The following is a 22,355-nucleotide window of genomic DNA, read 5'->3' on the forward strand; positions in this document are numbered from 1 at the left end:
ATACTGTATATGAAGAGATATTCAAAATAGGTACGTATTAGCAACGACTTATATTTGTGATGTTGTTTGATTTTCGAATTTAGCCAAATATTTGAGTTTTGTTGAGTTATTACTATTTTCCTCTTTAGCCAACCAGCGGAAGGTTTTTCCGCGTCCTTTTGGATAGCGTAGAAAGTAAAATTACCTTTGTTGGTACACCAATGAATTTTATGGTGTTAACGGTTTTAATATCGACAAAGCGAGGAATTTTTGCATCATGAGGGATAGAAAATTTTAATATTCCTTCGTTATAATAATCTCCAAAATTCAAAGTTGTTCCACCCAATGATGGAATGCGATGAAAAATGGACACTAGGTTAACATGGTTAGCCAGTCTCTATCAAGGGTCCTTGAAAAGACCTGCAATTGATATCGAGACGATTTGTTTTGAGATAAAGGATGTGTTCATATTTCAACTTTGATAAATTAATATTTCTTCGACCCTAGTAGACGAAGTTGGAGATTTTCCGATATTATGTTAGAACCGTATGTATTACATTTGAAATGTTTTCTTCCTTGTTTTCACCACTGATTTTTGTGGTAAGTAGTTCGGATTAATTTTCTGGAGAAGATATATGCACCGCATAAAATGTTGTGGTGAGCGATAAGGAGAGCGGCATATTTTGCGCGCCCTTATGTGTTCCTGCTAACTTTACGGCGTGCATTATATGCGCCAATTATATGCATCGACGAGCTTTAAGGAGCTAGTGCTTAATTTACACTTTGTATATGTTGTGTCAACAACACTGAGTGCTGCAAATGTTAATTGCGCCTCGTAGATATAAAAACGTCGAGCGATAATGAGTGTTGCATTTTTCTAAATGATATTTACAGTTAATATCATGTCTTCTCGTCGCCTGAGCTATTACCTTAAAATCCTGAATTTGGTGAATTAAATTTGCAGTAGTACCTATGCAAATAAGTTTATCTTTGGAAAAGAAGGAAAATACAATTGTGGTAGGCATAATTGAATATGAGAACCACAATAATTATCAGATTTGGGAATCTGATGAACCCCGTACCACCAGAAGTGGAAATAATACGGGACAATGGTGTAATGATTGGTTGAATAACCATCTTTGAGCCTGGTAGATCTATGTTATCGTTGTGACATAAAAGACACGGTACGTGCACCTGAAGTGTCGTTCATTGTTGTTGATCTCTATCGGTCGTCTTTGTAGGATTAGTACTGATATTGAGATAGTGTATATGGTCATAGAATTTATTTTACAGTTTACTGTTAATTTACATGGCAATGTAAATTATTTAAATTCTTCCAGATGGATAGTAAATGATAGAGGAAACATGATCAGTTACCTCTCCTGGGTTGCGTGCTATTGTTTTTTTCTGCACCCAATTGCTCCCTTGATAGGTAGAGTAATGCGGAACTGAAGGTTCTGTTAATGAGGCATTCCCGCCTGAGGATCAGAGGGAGAATCGTCGATGTTGTGTCTCATCTAAATTCTCACACCGAGAAATGCCTGAGGTGTTGGAGATTACTCTGTTGCTAGATTTAGCAAGAGTACGCTTGCTTGATTCATCATATATTAAAGTCCTTGCAAGGCCTGTCGTGGAATCGCAGTGATTGTTTCGTCTGGAAATATGCTTAGAAGCATAGACGAAAACCTCTTTTGTATGGGGTATGCCAATCTAATCGGATGACGTCCATATTCTCTTTGAGTTATGATTTGATATATCTCCTGACGAGGAGCATATCCATAAAAGTTGTGTTGATATCCCGTGATGAAGAATATCCACATACTGAAATCTGGTACCAATGGATTAAAATATCCTCATGCTCTTGAGAATGATGTAAGATCGTTAACTAGCTGATTATAAACTGGTTGTCGATAATGTTCAGAGTATCTACTGAAATTTTTGTGGATAGATATCCCCTTTTGCAAAGGAATTATCGACAAAGTTTATATGATCGGCAGATATGGACCTCGATTCATATTGAAGTGTTTTCTCCTTTGTGTATGCTTTTGGGACCTTAGTTTTAGCATCAGTCACAAATTTGATGCTTATATGAAAGCGTAAAATGAGAAAACTAATTGAGGTTGCTTGTTATGCAGCACCTCTTGACAATGAGTTTCCGCATATACTAACCAGGTTGATGGAATTATGGTTTGGTAGTCAAAAATGACTCGACATATCAACTGGACGATAACTGTATATCTATACTCATATAGACTTTAAATGAAACTCTTGATTTTCAATCGCTGATGTTATATCATTCTAGTGATGCTTTGGGCATTGATGGTGAGTGTATTTGATGTTCTTGTGCATTTTGAACTTATTAATCATGTAATCATTGTCATGTTTTCTGTTTGAGATGTGCTATGTTCTGCTACACATTCTACTACGACAAGATTTGCAAAATTTGATAAGAAAATCTTCCCACCGTTAGGGGGAGGGGGGGAGGATATCTCCTGAAAAACGGCGTGAAGTATCCTGGTTTGTACAACGATAAACCAGGATGTATCTCATCTTGATGTTTTCAACAATGAAAGACATGCAGAAGATTTGATATCTTCAGAAATTGCAAATCAAGTTGCTTCCTTGCGAAGCTTTGAATGTAGTAGATAGTGTGCCATTTAAGACACACCTTGAGCGTGGAAAACTGGTTGATTTAAATCTTCACCTCCTAAAAGAAAGAGCCAATCGCAATCATTGAAAGATAGTGCTCTCAAAGAGACTATCAAAGGAAGATCTGATTTCGTTGAGTATAGTTCTCCTAATAAGGGAACTCCTCTGTACATGCCGTGGAACCTCAAAATGAGAGGATTTCCACAAGTCATGCGTGCAATAGAGAAATTTGGGATCGTAATGCAATGATTGTTGGTGACATACTCAAAGTATCCACTGATACTGACTCAGATGATGTTAGTGTTAAACCACTCTCTATAGGGGAATTTCATCAAAAGTATGATTGGTTAAACTTGAAAGGAGATATCTAAGCAGAATAACAGTTTTCTTGCAAAATGCACTACAGCCCAAACACTCGACAATGTGAGTTACTTTTGGCTACATATGTGTGTTTACAGTCCTGGCATCCAATAATGTATCCCCTAGTGGCTACAGTGGGTGTTTACGCATAGTGAGAAAATCAAAGTCAACTAATGGCACAAAGTCTTTCACAGAAACCTGATATGGATTACAAAGAAACATATTCCTCTTTGTGGATGCAACTACCTGTTTGGCATTTGTCTGGCAGTCTTTGAAAGACTCGACATGCATCTAGTGGATATGGTTACCGTGAATCTGTATGAAAGAGTAGACACAGATTACTGCACAACAAATTCCTAAATGTTTTTATCTATCAGTAGAATTACCATGTGAAATGCATTTCCTTAATAGAAAGTGGTCAATCGTCTAGGTGAATGCTTAATATTCAGGAATATGTAAACCATCTTATATGCCCATGTATTGTGCATTACTAGATTTGATTAATGCAACATATACTTGATTGGAACTCCTGAAGGGCTCTTCAAAGCACAAAATGCTTAAACCAGGAGTTCGAGATAAAATTCTCGGTAAAACAAGATCTCAATCTCTTGATTGAGCATTGTGGTTGATAGTCCATTAATTTCGTCAAAGGTTTAGACATGTTTAATGGACAAACTGGCACAGTCACAGTTGTGCGATCTCTTAAGTTTAAGATGATCGATTCACATCTCAACAAAGGAGATGTATTACTCTGCGGTTTACATTACACAAAGATGTGTAATTGGTACATTAACTGAAATATGTTATAGATACCTGATATTGGGTTTGTAGTAAACATGTAAGTCTGTTTCTAACCCAGAACCAGTATCGAGACGTTGGTCCGAAAAAGTTCCCCCTCATCTCCGTGGTACCATTAAGCTTGATCTTCTGCATAAAAGATTGCAGAATGTCTCCCACAGAGAAAATCTAATCAGACTATTTAAGTTTTGATTTTTGGCAGGGTCGTTAAAGCAGCTAAATATTTTACTAACTAATAGTCTTGTAAAAGAAGAAGTTGTTTATCCTCCGATCGAATATGATTGTTCAGACAAAGCTAGTGAAGAATAAAAATCTGGCACAACCAGAAGATCATTAAAAAATTGCACAGAGGAAAATCAATTTGACTTTATCAACTAAAGGAAGTTGAAGCTAATGAATACATTAGAAGATGGCTCATGATATGTATGCAATTGTAACAAATAGAATGATCAATTGAAACGACTACTCATCAGAGGGAGTTCACTGCCATCCAAAGTTCGCATTGTTTTACTCTTTTTCCTTCGTCCTGGTTTTTGCCCCTACGGGTTTTTCAGACAAGGTTTTAACGAGGCAACATCTGCGGGTTTATCATTGTTCCGAGGATTCATATTTTCTTACGTTCAGGTTTTGTCCCTCTGGTTTTTCCTAACGAGGTAATGAGATAACAATCTTAGAACGGTGATCATCATCTAAAGAGATATATGTATCCATAGAGTTTCCCTGGGGGGGGGGGGGGGGGGGGGGGGGGGTAGGGGGGTGCAATTATAGGATAATCGCCCGTATTACTTAATTCAGGTTTTTACCACACATGGTTTTCCCTAACAAGATTCTAACGAAGCAAAATATACAGAGCTGGCAACGTCGTTATGAGCTCCCAGCAATCAGATTTTTCCTAAATGGTTTTCCTGATGCGTTTCAACAACGAAGAAAGTTCATGACTACCATCATCAATACTTTAAAGCCACCAGTTTTTGTCCCAGTTGGATTTCTGGAAAAGTTTTGACAGTGAAATGAATTTTTGTTCGGCCGGATTCTCTCCCATCAGATTTTACCGGCAAAAAGATTCACGATATTCACAAAAGGTGGTCCAAGGGGGAGTGTTATGCAATATTAGGTGGCCCACCATCTGTCTCAATTACTCCAGAAGTTTCTCACCTCCTTTCACTTGTCAAAGGATAACAGTTAATTAGTTTATCCAAACAAAACTAGTCACAAAAACCCAAGGTGACCAAATTTGTGGTACAAACCCACTCAAATGTTGGGATTCATTAAAACTCCATCTTAAACTAAATTGATATAAAAACCCCACATTTTAAAAAAATGATACAAAAACCCCAAATTTCAAAATTGGTTTCATCAAATTTTATGATGAAACCAAAAATTGGTTTCGTCAAATTCTACGAGGTTTCATCAAATTTTATGATGAAACCAAATTTGGTTTCATCAAAATCTTTGTGGTTTTTGGTTTTTGGGGTTTTGTGTTAAGTTTTTTGTGGATGGATAGTGACACCTTTGGAATTATAACCCGCGGACCGTTATCCAAATAAGATAAACATCAACTAGATTAAGCCTTAAGTAATTGAGTATATGGTTGACACACATGTCAACAGGTGGCTGTTTCTATTGCTTTGTCTAGGCTATATATATTAGCCGTGTAAGTCTTCAAAGTGTAAGAGAAACCAAGTTCATTAAGGAAATGAAAACAGAAAACTATCTCCCTTCCATTTAGCTTGTATATACGTTTTAGTGCAGTGCTAAATTAATCGCATCAGTATTTTGATGCCGTGAAACATGGAGAACTTGAGGATCATTTTATAAAATCGGTGAAATTATCATCATCTAAAACTTTTTTTTTTATTTTCTTCTTCGGTTCTTCAGTAAAAAAGCGGCTGCCATGGTTCTCCTCTTCTGAACTCAGAAGTAAGTAGAACTCAAAGATTTCAATGGCGAATCAATCATGGACTGCCATGGTTCTCCTCTTCTGCCATGTTTCTGTGATTTGTTGTTCATTATATTATTTTGATATTTGTTTCATATTTCCCAACTACACAGAGAATAAGGTTTGCTTCTTTTTTATTTTATTTTGGTTTTTCTCTCTAATCTATAGATTCACTATCCATGTAACCCTACTCATTGCCTGTATCTTTTTTTTGAATATTACAATCTCTTGATAATATCCAAATATCACTTCAAAACATAGAAAAAGGTTGCAATTTATAATGCATGTAATAAGTGATTTTGCTACTGGCTTTTTGGGTTGTATTCTATGGATTAGGAGTGATGTTTGAAGAGTTGGAAGATGATTTAGAAACTAAGAAGGATCCTGAACATTGAGTGCATCTCAAAACTCGAATTATATAGAGTTTGTATGAGTCTGGGACAGTAATTCACGCCTGGAAAACAACCAAGTGGTGTTGTTGCTTTCATTGTTTTTGGTGTTGAAAGGTGGCTAATTTAGAGGTGTTTTCGAGTTTGGATTGTTTGGTACTGGTTGAAATTGAAATTGCAGGTCAACAAAACTATAAAAAGGGGGCCAAATCTACGCAACAAACTTGCCTGCTCAAGCACATCATTTGTTTGATAAAAACCTGAAAGAAGGAACAACAACGGAAAACGTTTTTACTGCTTTCTACCTGTATTATGGTATTGGTGTGGAAGATTTGTTTGTGGGTTTTTATTGAATTGATAAGTTAGAATGCTTTGTGGTTGGTGACAACAGAGTCCAAGTCAAGTACATTTTTCATTTCTTTCATTGAGCATTAGAAAGAGATCTATTAATTGCTCTGAAGGCTGCTACTGAGCAAAAACAATTGAAATAATCAGTAAGATGTATGTGAATGTGACCACACTAACTAGCAAATACAAAAAATAAATAACAAGTCAATTACATATTTTGTTACTTGAAGACACAAACTTTGAAGGTTGCTACTGATTAATAAAGTTTAAATTGATTGCCTCTATTTCCTTGTAAACTTTATGTATACCAGCCTATCTGACTAGGCTTTCTTTATTTGGTTAGATCACTGTCTTTTTTTTTTTTTAAGCATCAAATTATTCATCATATTGATTTAGTTGAGGTGTGGAAGTTGCTGGTAGAATGAGTGCATGCTGCTCCAATGGAAATCTGATAGACTTGCCTCAACAGAAAACCACAATTTAAAGCCGAGCCAATCCAAATTAAAAATATTAAGCATGTATCGGGACAGGGCGTGGCGAAGCCAGCCACATCATATCAAAGATCCTAAACGACGGAGTGAGGTGAAGCCGAGCCACACCAAATCAAAAATACTAAGCGACGGGCTGGGCGAAGTCCCGTGACACTAAATAAAAAAATGCTACGGGGTGAGAAACAAAAAATGATGGTGGATGGTTTGCGGAGCCACCCGATGCGTAGCACGGGGTAAAAATCTAGTTGAATCTTAAATCTAATTCATTCTGACTCCACGAAAGTCTGATGTGGAGAATTGCGGAGAGTATTCAATAGAAGGCTATTATTGGGGGGTCACACTCCAATAGAGGGGCTTCACTTGGATTCTTAATGTCTAAAAAATGGTTACGGGATATCGTAACACATATACACAATGTCTAGATTACCCTTTAACTAAAATAAAAACTTAAAAACCGTAGAAGTGATTTTACGTCCACGTTTAGATTAATTCCAACCGTATAATTTTATTCGCATGTAGTTTTACGTCCAGGTTTGGATTAGTTCCAACCGTAGAAGCTCATTTTACATCCAGGTTTCTTTTAATTCCAACCGTAAAATCCGATTTTACGTCCAGTTTTCTTTTAATTCTAACCGTAAAAGTGATTTTACGTCCAGGTTTGGATTAATTCCAACCGTAGAATTTTATTTGCATGTAGTTTTACGTCCAGGTTTGAATTAGTTCCAACCGTAGAAGCTCATTTTACGTCCAGGTTCTTTTTAATTCCAACAGTAGAATCTGATTTTATGTCTAGCTTTCTTTTAATTCCAACCGTAGAAGTGATTTTACGCCCAGGTTTGGATTATTTCCAACTGTAGAAGTTTATTTTACGGCCAGTTTTTCTTCCCACAAAAATTTTGTCCCAGAATTCACCAAGTATACAACAAAATTTATTAATTTAATTTTTATCTAATTAAATTAAATTAAAATTAACTAAATAAGGATGTTTAGTCATTACAAAATCATTTCCGATAATGAGTTTTTGATTTTACTTATGGATGACCCGTTTTTGTCATATTAGATAACGCCCCTCTAATTAAATGTGACGCCCAATAATAACCTTCATTCAATAATAGAGATATCTCATTGATTCCAGTCCCGTACCAAACAATATATATAAAAGAATATTATATACACTCTTCTTACACCTCCTGCTTCTATTCTTCAATGCACCAATAACACCACCCACTTTCACCATCGACCGATTATCCCCACTTCCTTTGTTATTCATCCATAACCACTCATCTCTCCGAAAGTTCAGAACGACTGGAGAAGAAACTAGATGATGTTAAAACAACTTCTCAAAATGAACTATCAGATATGGCTATCAGTTCAATGGTGATATGGCTATTCAGTTTTACTGGTAATTGTTTCTCTCAATTTTTGTTGTATATGAAACTTAAATTGTATCTGTGATTGTTAATTAGGGTTACATATGGAAGTTTAATTAGAACCAGATGAATTGCGATTATTAAATGGATTATTGAACTTATGGGCAGGTATCATTGCAGCAGATGAAGTGCACAGTTATGAGAAACAAAAAGATGTTGGTGACATATTTATGAGACTTTTCAATTTCATAGATAAGGTACACATCGACTACATTTTTCTACTGCAATTTGTTTGGTTGATTTTTTTTTCTAATGCCATTTCTGAATTTTATTTTGCTTCACTTGCGTCTACATTTATTCTAAAGAAAGACAGATGATGCCATAAGGTGAATCATTTACTGACGATTTCCTTTGTTTTGATTTTAAAGAATTGCACAAAGTTTCCATGGATGGTGATTTTATATTAAAAGAATGAGAAAACAGGCAAGGGATGTGCTCCTTCTAATTCTCAGAGTTTCATCTTGCTGTATAACTGTTTGCTATTTTGTTTCTTTGGGGAGCTTCTGTTCGAGTCCAAAATATCTCATTTTCTTTTCTTCTTTTTGGTCATATTGTAACAGGATTCAGAGATTATGTTCACTTGGGCATCTTAAATGTGAGATTCCCATAAAATATAATTACAATAGTTTTTTCTTCTGGTTCTGATTCCTCCAATCAGTAAGCTACTAAATTTTTTAAGCAAGTACTCTGAAGTAGATTAACTTATTTTGTAAACTTTGCAAACAGAGTGCTGCGGAGAGGCAGAAAAATGAAGGATCTATGCTACTGCTGCATTCAAGGCCATATATGGTCTTTTATCTAGGTAAAGCACCTTGGTCTTTAAACTTCACCTGATTATGTTTATCGTTTTCTATGCTTAACATGGATAGGAAAATTAGTAAAACACCCATTACCAACCTTTCAGTTTTTGTTAAAAGATGTAGAGTTTAATTCGCAACAGAACTTTAATCCTTTATAAATAAGATGCAGTTATTCGAGTTGAAACTTAAACTTCAATCACTAGACAATGTGGTCCGCAAAAAACCTGAAATGTGCGTTGATGTATGTGACATGGTATTTATATGTAAGAGCCAAATATGTTCTCATAATGCAATTTAGTTATCGGAAACAGGCGAAGTGCTTCTCCTTAGCTCCAACCTACTATTGATTTACAATACTAGAAAAAACTTAGCTCCGTAGCCTATTTAAACATTGATGTATGTCAAGGAATACTTCTCCAATGAAGGTTTGTTAGGAAATGATGTAAAAAAATATTACATATTGAGTAGAAAAAAAATATTGCTAAACAAAGCATTAAACCTCATAGCCTTTTTCCTCGGATGAGTTATGAATTTTAATAGTTAGGAGTATCTATGTGTGTGTATTAATAATATGAATTTACAGTAAACTAACGTTTGTAATGGGTTTTCCTAACGAGTTTTACTATTTTACCACCGAGTTGGTATATTTAAACCTTACATAGAAATAGCTTGCGGCACATTTCCATTGACTTTTAGAGGTCTTTGAAGAGAAGGCTTGATGATTTGGGAGATTAAGAAAAGGAGTTTTGGGATGAGGCACCTGAGGCGCGGGAATTAGTGGAAAAGATGAAACTGCAGTTATGGCCAAGGAGCGCACATTGTTGGCTCCATCGAATTTCAGCCAATTAGATGATTTCCTTTTCAAGCATACCTGATGATAAATGTTCTAGATATATCACCCAACTTCTGCAGGAGACTGCTCATCATGTAATCTCCTAATCCTTTTCGGTAGTACGATATGCATTTATGTATTGCGATCGTTTATTACAACAGTAAGTTTCATTTTTGTGCGCTACATTATTTAGCTCATCAATTGAATGTTTTGAAGCATTTGATGTCCTTGGTTAAGTTAGTACAGTTTCTGATTATTAAGTATTGTGTTCTTATCGTGTTGTAGGCGAATACTTGACACTATTTTTCTGTGGGAAGAATAATCAGTTTCTTTTGATGTCTTAGGAAATGATTACTTTGCTTGTGGTATTGCAAATACCGTTGAATCACTAATCGGAAGTTTTTGGAGTCTGTGAAAGCTGAATTTAAAACATCTGTACTCCAAACAGTTGCCATTGTGAATACACACTTTTTCTTATATTGGACTACTTCTTCGGTATGGCGGGTTGTTCAGATAACTCATAAAGGTTTCTTTCACAATGCTACATATTCTCACACAATATATGATATAAAGCATAAACAACAATAATGTTTCTGGAAATGCAACAATTTTGGTATAGGGTGGAAGGAATATAATGGAAAAATTAGATACAAGTTGCAGTACATTTGTTTGTTCTGGAGTTACGGTGACTAATGAAAGTAGTTGAATGACTCTATTTTTGAAGACTACCACATCAGTTCCAAAGTAAGTTGATGGTGTTGTGTATTTTTAAAATTAGTTTAGATGCTGAAGAACGAACTTAGTCTTATACTCGCTTCAAAGTAATCATAATTTTCTAACGCTTATGCATGCTAGATGTTACCATACTTTTCCGAGAATTTCACATGGGCTCAGACTCGGTAAGCTCAAACAATGAACTAAGTCTTAGGCCTACCTGAATCTGTAATCCCGATGCGAAGGACGGGTTGCTATCTAGTTTGTCTTATGCCAACCTTTCTGTAGGCCGTTGCTTATAAGAAAAAAAAGAACTGAATCGCGTTAAAGTTAAAGAAGTGCGATTAACCGAAAGGAGGCTAGAGTATCCCCGATTAAATCGACAGAGATAAACCCAAGCTTGTATCGGGGGTTTCTGTTTTCCTTTTTCAGAGTTTCTTTCCAGCCCTATTTTTTCCATTAACATTCCTCTTCCTCGCAAATCATAAGTGTACAATTTCTTGTCTGTAAAGAAATTTAGCCGAGTATATTCGAAAATGCATCGGATTAAGTACAAATTAGCAGAATCAAGAAGTTTGATTAAGAATGGATTATCTTCTCTCTTGAAAACCCAAAACGGATTTCATTCAACTTCCTCATCTACTACAATCGGAAAGAATCTTTCTGATATTCCAGCGGTAATTAACAAAAGTAGTTTCTCGGTTTTAATTTGATTTATGCTTGTTGAATTTTTTCTAGGGTTTTATGGTACATTCTATGTAGTCAGTGTAGTTCCCTAAACAATTTGTGCAGACATGTTTTATCACCTAATAACTTAATAGATCTACTATTCATAACTTTAACTTAGTGTTATGTTTGATTGGGAGAATTGATCACCAAACATGTCTTGATTGTAGGTTGGGATACATCCAAGTAGTGTGAGTAAGACTATTGCCAAACCAAAGTGGTTGAAAAGGGTAAGTGTCTAAGATTTAAGAGTCGTATTTGTTTCTTAAACATTTCTGCAGATAGACTGATTTTTTCCCTCCGTTATAACTGCAGGAGTTTGGCACTGTTGGAGGTTAGTATCGCAGTTTCTTTAAGTTGGTTATATTTTTTTTTAGTACCAGTCTTTCTCTTGGTTGTTTCTTTCGCAGTACTGAAGAGTTGGTAGCTAAATTCATTGAGATAATATTCTTGTAATTCTAGTAAATGTGTGTTTGTATCTACGATAATACTGGGATGAGGAAACCAACCTATATGATCCCAATTGTAGGCATCAAACTTTAGAGATTCTAAGTGAATTTTCGAGTTAAATTGGCTGCTCTAAACCAGTCGATATTAGGTGGTGAGGTGGAAGATGTTAAACTTTTATACTTTGAGCCCGACTTGAGTCTTTAATAAGCTTAGCTTTTATCAGCAAGCTTATTCATACGTGGTTGAACGAAAAAGAGCTACCAAACTGTTTTAGGAAACTTTCTGATGAAACATAGATAAACTAAGATGCATATTTTCTTTCTAGTTGAGATAATCTGGCCTAAGCATCAATTGGTCATTGGCCTAACATACTAGAAACCCTGTTTACATCTTTTTCGTGTTCCTATATGGAGCAATGGGATCTGAGTTTAGTTATGCTCATAGTGTAGCTATATCAATTGTCAAGATCAATTTGAAGAAGTCAAGTTCTTGTCTCGCTTTGAATTTCTTCTCTTACTTTTTTGGTTGTTGTGAATGTTATACGTTGTTTTTGGTTGAACCTTTATCTTATTATTTTTATTTTTTAAAACAGTAACTTGTCAATAAGAATCAGGCTTACTGTAGAAGTTCAATTTTCTGTAATGTTTCGCCAGGTGCCCATTTTAAAGGACCGCAAACCAGAGAATCTACAGTGGCTCTGTTAACTCCTCATCAACTCAATAAATACAATGGATGTCACAAAAATCTTCCTTGTTTTGTTAGATCTCTTGCATCCAGTTCAGCTTCTCAGTCGGGACAAAAAAAGAATGAGGTTTGAGAATTCAAACCTGTAGCCCGTGCTTTTATATTTAGTACTTCTTCATATAATGTTTCTCTCATAATCACGCTGAAGTTCGTAGATCCATTCTCTTTTTCGGTTCAGTCATTATCTTAATTTCTGTAAATTTGCATTGTGGACGTCCATAGCATCTTTTGTCTGTACAAATGGACCCAAACCTTCAGCAAGGGGAGGCAGTGCAAAATCTTCTGGAGGTAGATGAATCGGACTTCCAAATCCATCAGCACTAGTAGGTGGAGAATGCTGAAAAGACTTCTCATTCAATCCCCATTCACGCATCAAAGCCTCTGTCTCCAAATCTTCCAACATTTTGGCGCTAGTTTTATTCCCCATCATCTCTCTCATTCCATGATGTACTGCTTCAGCAGACTGCACAGCTGGTGGCAATTCAAAATCTAAAGATGAGTCCCCAATCCAGATCCAGTAGGCACGCTGTAACCAAATTCTGCCTCTTCTCCTTTCCCCATATCAAAATCGAATAAACCACCAGATAAAGCTTCCTTTTCAAACTGCCTCAATAAACGCTCCCTGGGTGAATCAGGTTCACTTTCTGAACTTACCCCGAATGGACTATGTTCTATCCCAAGCATAGCTTAGAACTAGCTAAGAACTCACTAGCAACAGTATCTGAAGAAGCATCATCAAAACTAAGGGATTTTCCTGGCCTACTTGTTTTATAATTTGATTTATACTCCATGTAATTTGCTGCCTCTAGAAAATCACCTTTAGATGGGGGAGACTCAAAGCCTTCTGATGTAAACATCGACAGGCTTTGAAAAGCGGAGTCCAGTTCCTCCATCATCGATTCTTTAGTTACGATGTTATTCTCCTTGGAACTGATATCATCCAGAAAATATTCTTCTTTGTCACTAGCATAATCTTCACTTTGTGGAATAATGGTCATATCTTTTTCTGGGGATATACCATCACCTGTACTGATGTTTTCATGCTCCTCACTTGATTTTACTCCAGTACCATCATCGAGATCTACAGTACCTTCTTCCAGCTTCACTTCTTCCTTCTCACACATTTCAATGCCATGCTCGATCACAGTAAACTCAGAAATTTCGCATTCATCTACAGAACATCCCTTCATACACTCATAAAGAGGATGTGAATTTGGTTTAAGAAGATTATTTTGTTCAGAGAAAACCTCGGGCTCAATCTTAGAATCATCCAAAGCTGCAGTCACCATTCCTTCATCAGATTCTGAACACGGTAATGAGACTGAAGTAGAGAGGTCTAGCCTTGAACGTGGCAAAACCTCATGAAGTATCTTAACATCTTCTACAGATTGGGACGAGCGATGAGATAGCTCATTAGGTGTTGTTGGAAGACTTCCAGCACGGACAAGTAACTTTTCACCATCGCGAATACCGAACCCCTTCACACTTCTGGTAGTACTCAATTGATTCTGCTTCAAGTTCAACGCCACAGGAGGAGGATTCCTATTCCCCCATGATTCCACATGATCATCCCGACTATTATAGACCCAAAACTAACATTTAAACTAGCACCTTTACCTTTACCAGATAATTTATTAGTAGTCGTCCACTTCCCTGAGCTCTTCTCCTCCTCTAACTCCTCCAAGTTAAGCGGCAACAACCTAGTGAGATCAATCTGATGTTTCCCTAAATCAAGAGCAGGATAACCAACCATCGATACATACAACATTGAGTGCTTCGCGTCATACTTTGCAGAATGATTTGGCCCACTGGCACTACCATTAACAAAACATCTATGCAGTAAAGTCTCTTTAAATTTAGCTACTCCCAGTACAACTTTAGAAGGAGGCGTCTGTGTAGTTTCATCTCTCCTCTTCCAATGCACACAAAGACTCGTATCATCAAATTCAGCGACAGACCTTCAATTGCATGTACTTCAAGTGAAAAACAACAATTGAATCTTTGGCTTCGATTAGGCGCTAAAGCTTTCAACGGCTTCCAGTTCCATATAGATGGTTTCTTATCCTCCTTAACAGTTCTTGGCTTCAATTTTGTGTCTGGATAACGTGCTTTTCCAGCAGATTTCGATCGACTATTATCAGATGCAAGCACAGAACCTCCCTTTGAAGGGCTTTTGTTCAGATACAGTGCTTGACTTATTGCTTCTATATCATGCAACAATCTCTTATCACTACTACTACTACTACTACTACTACTACTACTACTACTACTACTACTACTACTACTACTACTACTACTACTACTACTACCACCACCACCTATTTCGATACAGTGCTTGACACCACCACCACCACCACCACCACTACCACCACCACCTAACCTTGTAGCAGGGGGGGAGTCATGCCTTGTAGCATTCTTTCTGTTTGTTTTATGTGTCATATTACTTGGAGTAACTAACATTTCCGTCTTATTGGTCATACTGCAGAGTAGAAAAGACTTAAAAACTACTGTTGAAGATCCCTTTGATGAGCTCACGGATAAGATTCCGCAGAAACCTGTGACATTTACAGAAGGGGCCTCCTACAGCTTTATCATTATTGCTGGTCTTGGTGTTGCAATTGCTGCAGGATATGCTGTAGTTAAGGAGCTAATCCTCGAACCTAAAGAGTAATATGTTTGCATCCATTTAGGCCATCGTTATCATCTTGTTTTTCATGGGTTTAGGTTTTTGGTTTTCATTTAACATGAACTCTCAACCGATTCATATAGGTATAAAATATTCAATAAGGCTCTAGCCAGGATTCAGGATGACCATCAGGTTGGTTGAAGGAGAATACTTTTCTTTGGAATTATCATGAAATTAAAAAATTATAGCCTCCGGATGATACTACATAAAAGAGGTGTAATTGATCTGTATCATTTCAAACTTATATCAGGTGAAATCAAAAATCGGGTCTCCTATTACGGGATACGGTCAAGAGAGTAGAAACAGGGCTGCTCGCCAACGGATTCCCCACAGGGTTTGGACTGATGAAGATGGTGTTGAGCATGTTGAGGTAACGCCCCAAAATATATAAGTTTCACTGTGTAATTGCACTTCGCTTAGAATCTTAATTTCTTGTTTTTTCCAGTCGTCTTAGCAAAATGCTTGTATGTAAAGTTTATTTTCCAACTCAAAATTTTTATGCAGGTTAACTTCTATATACGTGGCCCCCATGGAGCCGGAAAGGTATATAGTGAGATGTTCAAAGACCACGCCGACAAGCAATGGAAATTCATGTTCCTAATTGTTGAAATCAAATCCCCCCATCCAGCACAGTTAATACTCGAGTCCTTCATTCCAGCTTAAGATGAAAAACTGAAAGTGTACTAGTTGGCACTAGTGCGGTTTAGCCAATCTGACATTCATCGCGAAGGTAACCAATTTTCTATCGTCCTCGAAACATTCAAGGCGTATATTTTGTTTTCTTCAGGCAGATTGATCATGTTATTTTGTTGAAGCGATGGGGCGGAAAACATTGGCGAATTTCGAAGATTGAGCTACAAGAAAACCCTTCTTTAATTTTGATCTCCAATGTGAAATAATGTTTTGAACAAATAGAGTTCGAGTCAGGTTTTAGTCTTTCTACTAGTTCAAGCAATCTGTTTCACGACCATTTCAAATTGTGGTATGAAAGGTCAGAATGATCTGATTCACTTCTCTAGTTTTTCTTTTTACTTCTTCCTTTACCCTTATGAATATATAACAAATGCATTTCCAGTTGCCCTTTTAACAGTTAGACTGAAACAAGTTTAGTATGGCTGTGTTTGAACAAATCCCAGTCTGAATTTAGTTGGGATGAAACATTTCTTGCAGGGTAGATAATTTTGTTGAGGTCGTGGCACAATTGTTGCTATGTTGTAGTTATTTTACGAGGAAAGCGCATTTTTCTGTGCAATCATAATAGTTATGACATCAGTTTTTAAAAGTCAGGACTCTTAACCTTGTGGTCGTGCACCGTGGGCGCTTTAAATTTTTCTTCTTCAGTTTTTAAAAGTTAGGGACGCCAAATTTGCACTAGACTCTGGCATGCGAAAATCATGGAGATAGAGCATCCATATTTTATTCAGGGATTAAGAAAATGTGACAACCTTGATATGGATATCTGGCAACAATTTGAAGTCGATTATCATTTGGTTTTCCAAAAGGACAAGCCAAAGAATAGTCTCATGACTGATACTTGGTAGAGTTGACCTTGAACGGTTGATTACAGGATTAGTGGCTCTCATAACTTGATACGGGCTTGATTAGTTGTTGGTTCATTTGAATTGTTAGTTCACTAGTTTAGTCATCAACACAATGAATTGCTGTATTAAGGACTCGAATGGCTGAGTTAGCCCTTGTGTCACTGTTTAGCCTCACCTTGTCGCAAGTTTGAATGCAACCTATTTTGTAGGCTCTTTTGTAGAGGGAAATGGTAGAGAACTAGAGATTTTATTGATAACAAAAGAGGACAAAGACATGTGCAAGAATAGAGGTCAGAGAGGAGAATAGGAAGAACAAGAAACTCTAGACTTCGATTTCTATTTTACACCCATCAAAGAATTAGCTCATTTTCTGGAAGTACCCTTCTCTACAAAGGTCCAACTCTTTGAACTCATTCTACGAGACAGCGTCCGCCAAAGTTCACAATCCACATATAGAGTTTCTTGTATGAAAAATCAATTTAGAAATTAGAACTTGACTTTAAATAGAGCTGTTTGGCCCAAAATAAATAAACAATAACAAAAAAAAGTTAGGTCACGAGTTGAACTCTTGTGGGCAGTATGTTGGAAAAAAAAGCCTCCATTTCAGTATCTGGCAACTGTCACATGCCCCACGGAGGAATTGCACGTGTTGCTACATTAAATAGGAGGAAGCCCTGTCAATTTCCGTCTTGAATCTGGCTATCACCGTCTCTTCGTCCTCGAGCCACTGGTATTGCTGAGCTTCTAAAAGATCTCTCTGGTGGTAATGGAAAACCTGCATATTTGTTTTTAATTATTTATTTTTTGATCCGGTTAGAGACTAGAGTATACATGAGTCCTGAATTCACATGTTACAGACGCTCCTCAGAGCCTGCAGACAATTGTAAAGTTTGTGGTGAGTATTTTAAAAGCTCAACTAGAAGAGAAAAATCAAACCAATTGGGACATCACGAAGCAACAAGTAGGACACCAATAATAACAACTTCCATTGTTTTTGCGAAAACAACCATATTTGTTGTTTGATTTTATCGTTTATGTATTCACGTGGATATGTTATCCAAAACTTTTAAGAAGCCGTCTATTTCGCCAAAAAAAATCCCTTCTACATATGTTGAGCAAGTGACGATTTGGTATTTACCTAATATTTTCAATGTCTTTCCTTCCCAATATCAAGTCGATACTATCATCTCTTGTCATTTCAATGAAATATTTTAATAGTGACTACAGTAATGGTTGCAGGTTTAAGAGAGTTCGCTGTCTCGTTGCTGTAACAAGAGAGTTAGGTTGTTTTCTACAAATTAGGGAACTCGTTATGTAGAAAAGAAAAATAAAACAAGAAAAACAAGTCTGTACTATTTCAGCTGAAAGTTTCGTAGGACCAACTGTTTTTGTGAACCCCTCGACAGTTGCAATGAAATAGCGGCAACGATACCAATGGTCCTCTGGTGCTGCATGTACCAGCCGATTTAAGCAACTGTAGATATGAAATATCCATTCTTTTGTAACAAGAAGGCTAGGTCAGTTCTGTTGTTCGACGTGTACCCTATACAATAGCAACTCTACTACAAACAAAAGTTACTAATAATCCCTATGTGTGCAGGAAAAAAAGATATGTTGCATAATTTAACAGCTGAAAAAATGAATCCCTGTAGAGAGTTCCTTACCACTAAAGCTTGCATGACTCTTTAGTTATAATTTACAAGCTTGATTGTCAGCCCAGCTTTGTATCATCCAAATAAAAACCATGAGCTGACAAATCCACATCTGTCGGCAAAGTATTCTACCTGCAAAAAAAAGAGCCTGATTTGGTGGTAATATATTATCCGCCTTACAATGTTACAGGATGTTTGCGGGCTAATGTCTCTTCAGTAACTTCCGGATAATCAATTATAACACAGCTTAAAAACTAAAAGGTAACCCTAATGTCTCTTCAGCAACTTCCGGATAATCAATTACAACATAGCTTAAAAACTAAAAGGAAACCAACTATACGATAACCAGGGCTGCAATCATATTCAGAAAGACTGGAAAGTAATTGCAGGTCAATGTCAGTAACAAATACATATTGTGAAACTCAAATTGAGCGTTCCCTTTGACAAGCTCTTCTTAGACATGGCATAAAAGGTTAAAAGTAAAATAACTCAAACAAGCGTATGTGTGCCGAATAACTACTCAAGTGATCAAAACTATTTAAGGTAAGAACATCTAGCGGCGTATATTAGCATGCCAACTTTATCCTTGATATGTGGCACGTGGAAGCTACTGAATGACAACTTTCACTAGCGTTTCTCATTTACATGAGAGAACATGCTGGTGAACTCATTTAACGTATCACGCATACAAAACAGTCCGACATCGTTATAAGTTGAATAAATAATCATGCAGCCCTTATTTGTTAAAGACAAGTACACTGTCAGCGAGGGAGAAAATACAAGTAGATTGGATTCTATCAATCGATTTTCTGCCGATCAAAATAAACAAATAACCAGACACTATTTTCTAAGATCCTGAATCACTTTTGACTCCACGTAGCAGTTTCCTCATCAAAAAAGTTCTAACAGTTACATTGTAGTTTTCCTAGGGTCACAATATCTGCTAAGATCCCTAATCACTTTTGTGTCCATGCAGCAGTTTCCTCCTCATCTAGGATATTCCTTTCAAAAAAATTTTACCACATATTGTTGTAGTTTCCTGGGGTTTCTGGAAAAGGTTTATGGCATGCCAAACTACGCAACCGAGTGCAACTAAGTATTGATTGGATGACCTACGACTTCATCAAAACCACCAGGTATCCGATTCCTGATTACACCATAATCCAACTTCAAAGACTTAATTTCATTCTCAGAAATAGAATTCTTACTCTTAACTGGTTTTTCTTTTTCCATTGAAGTTGGAGGTGAAGGTGTTGGTGAATAAGGTAGGTTCAATTGATTTTTTGCACTAGATTCCTCCATTGAATTGTTATGAACCGAGTGCAACTAAGTATTGATTGGATGACCTACGAGACACAACAAGATATGCAGATGAATTAACGAGCAATACAGAGTCTTTCTTCTTATTTTAGAGCTGGTCTATGAAAAAGAAAAGCCAATGTAGGTTGATCAGTTGATGCAAATACAGCAAGAACTTGCTACACTTACCAAGTACTAGAGCTTTCATCAATGCAGCTTCAGAAGAACGGCGAAGAAGTACGAAAGGTTAACACCCACGACTACAAAAAAATCCTATAGCCAGTGAGTTCAGGCATTTTAATTTTCTCCTAAGCACCACATACTTGGAGAATTGGATCATGAATAACGACAAGTTTCTAATGCATGTGCAGTAACAACTCAAAATGGAAGGCAGACGTGAAAAGTAACACAATGTATATACCTACACATTAAAATACTGAAAATTAGGAGGACTGGCATATAATGTCTGCAGTAGCCGAAAATGGAATTAAAAAAACTCTAACGCGTTCTGTCTTCATACGTCTTTAGTAAACAAGAGAGAAACCGAGACACGTGTAGCTAGAACAAATGATTTATCATGATTTGACAGGATAACTAAAAGGTGGCAGCAAAAATGTAAGTTAGCATAAGTAACTTAAACCTCATCAGGAGAGTTTCTCCGATGAAATGCATTCAAGTGGTCTTGCATATCAAAGAAGCTGCATATCCTTTGTACAATTTCTCTGGATTGATTAGAGGCAGCACAATAATTTTTAAAAAATCATCACTGCATGTCCAACACACAATATCAGGATCACTTTCAAAAGCTATAATCAATCGAAAAACAAAAACAAGAGAAACATCCCAAAGACTCAAGAGTCACGCAACAAGATACTGGATAAAAGCAACATATAACTTCTATTGATCCATCTGTTTATTGGAATTTACATCTGCCACGGCGATTCCTACTAAAACTACTGGTAACCAAAGAAAACATTTTCATTAATTTATCCCAAGCTTCTACAGACTCGAAATTGAAACACTGACTAAGAACATTAACAAAGATACTACTGATCTATCAAACTTTCCATTTGTTTTCTATAGAATCACAGTCTGGACTGTAATTTTTAATACCTCTCGAAATGAGGTCTCAATGTCGACGAAGAAGAAAAACTTGCAGATAAGAACAGTCCAACTAGGGCACCACAATCATATCTACCTCTGCACCAACAAATAAAGAAGATAACATTTAGAATTACAGAATTCTGGGTTCAACAGATTCAGCCATAAAAACTTGTAAATCACAAAAAAGACTAAATATTAAATAGAGATTACCTTTGAAGGACCTTCAGGAATACTGTAAGAATCAGCTGTAATTCCAGCTAGCCACATACCAGGTAAAACATTCTGAATTTTTTTTTATCAAAACAAAAAATTTGGATTAGTTCTTGTTCAGCAATAGAAATAAAAACCCTATTATTATTCAAAAAATAATAAAAATTAAAAAAAATAAAATTACATACATCAATAACTTTCTGAACAGCCTTAGTTCGTTTCTTTGGTCTACGAGGAGGTTTTGATCCAGTCATAATAAAGAAATCCTCTTCAATCTCCTCCCTTGAAAGAGAAATCCATAACTTCCTTTTCTCTCCTCTATTATCAACATTGACGTTTTCAGTAAAACCTCTTAATCTAGAGGACTTTGGTGGTGGCTGTGGCTGATGATGATTCTCTACTAGTAGTTTGTCATGAAAGTCAGTGTTTTTGACACCATTGATCTCATCATGAGTAGTAGCGGCTGGTGCTTTAGAAGCAGCTCTCCTTGGCCTAAGATTAAATCTTGAATCTCCTTCATCAAAACCACCAGGTATCCGATTCCTGATTACACCATAATCCAACTTCAAAGACTTAATTTCATTCTCAGAAATAGAATTCTTACTCTTAACTGGTTTTTCTTTTTCCATTGAAGTTGGAGGTGAAGGTGTTGGTGAATAAGGCAGGTTCAATTGATTTTTTGCACTAGATTCCTCCATTGAATTGTTATGATCAGGAGAAAAACCCTCTTCTGAGTTTCTGAAGAAATTGGTGTTGCTGGTGGTGGTGTTGTTAATCTGATGATTCTTGCCTCCCCATTTAAATGGTGGGAAATTATGTAATGGTTGATGATGAGATCTTACCGGCACAGTTGCCATGAATGAATCACTCAATTTACTGTAATTCTATATATGGTTTTTGCAAAAGAATCTGTATATTGAATGATCAAAATCTAGGGTTTCATTACTCTGATCCTACACAGCAGCAGTAGAGAAAAAAACAAAGGAAAATTTTCTTTTTTTTTTTCCTTTAGGTGGAGAGAAAGGGAGTTTATTAGAGGAGGATGAAGGGTATTATAATGGTGCCAACCATTACTTAATACTTATTCAGCGGACTACGTATTTAGTGTAAGGTTCCATATGGGTTACATTTGAGGGTAATTTCGTCATTTGATGACATCTTATTTTCTAGGGTACGAACTGCAAGAGGAAAATCAACCAATTTTCTTCCCCGTT

At 36.5% G+C, this 22,355-nt stretch overlaps 2 protein-coding genes and 1 pseudogene across 3 annotated transcripts; 1 reads left to right on the plus strand and 2 right to left on the minus strand.

Annotated features, from left to right (window-relative positions):
- Positions 1–11,056: 11,056 nt before the first annotated feature.
- Positions 11,057–16,495, plus strand: LOC113302493 (probable mitochondrial import inner membrane translocase subunit TIM21). Of its 2 annotated transcripts, XR_003336913.1 has the most exons (9): positions 11,057–11,406; positions 11,626–11,685; positions 11,771–11,789; positions 12,559–12,716; positions 15,135–15,316; positions 15,419–15,467; positions 15,586–15,705; positions 15,840–16,065; positions 16,151–16,495. XR_003336913.1 is itself a non-coding variant. In XM_026551406.1 (8 exons), exons 1-8 carry the CDS (start codon positions 11,266–11,268, stop codon positions 15,996–15,998), a joined length of 888 nt encoding a protein of 295 aa, XP_026407191.1. In that variant the 5' UTR covers positions 11,057–11,265; the 3' UTR covers positions 15,999–16,495. The 2 variants fall into 2 exon arrangements, 1 of the variants encoding a protein (XP_026407191.1); XM_026551406.1 differs by having other exon boundaries at positions 15,840–16,495.
- Positions 12,831–15,108, minus strand: LOC113304108 (annotated as a pseudogene).
- Positions 16,496–20,698: 4,203 nt separating the features above from the next.
- LOC113302494 lies at positions 20,699–22,192 on the minus strand. Its single transcript, XM_026551407.1, has 3 exons — positions 21,330–22,192; positions 21,142–21,213; positions 20,699–21,027 (listed from the first exon to the last, which is right to left on the minus strand). The coding sequence occupies exons 1-3, from the start codon at positions 21,996–21,998 to the stop codon at positions 21,022–21,024; spliced, it is 747 nt and encodes a 248-aa protein (XP_026407192.1). The 5' UTR covers positions 21,999–22,192; the 3' UTR covers positions 20,699–21,021.
- Between the last annotated feature and the right edge of the window lie 163 nt (positions 22,193–22,355).

The sequence above is a fragment of the Papaver somniferum genome, chromosome 8, assembly GCF_003573695.1.
Source record: "Papaver somniferum cultivar HN1 chromosome 8, ASM357369v1, whole genome shotgun sequence".
In the NCBI taxonomy this organism is placed as follows: Eukaryota; Viridiplantae; Streptophyta; class Magnoliopsida; order Ranunculales; family Papaveraceae; genus Papaver; species Papaver somniferum.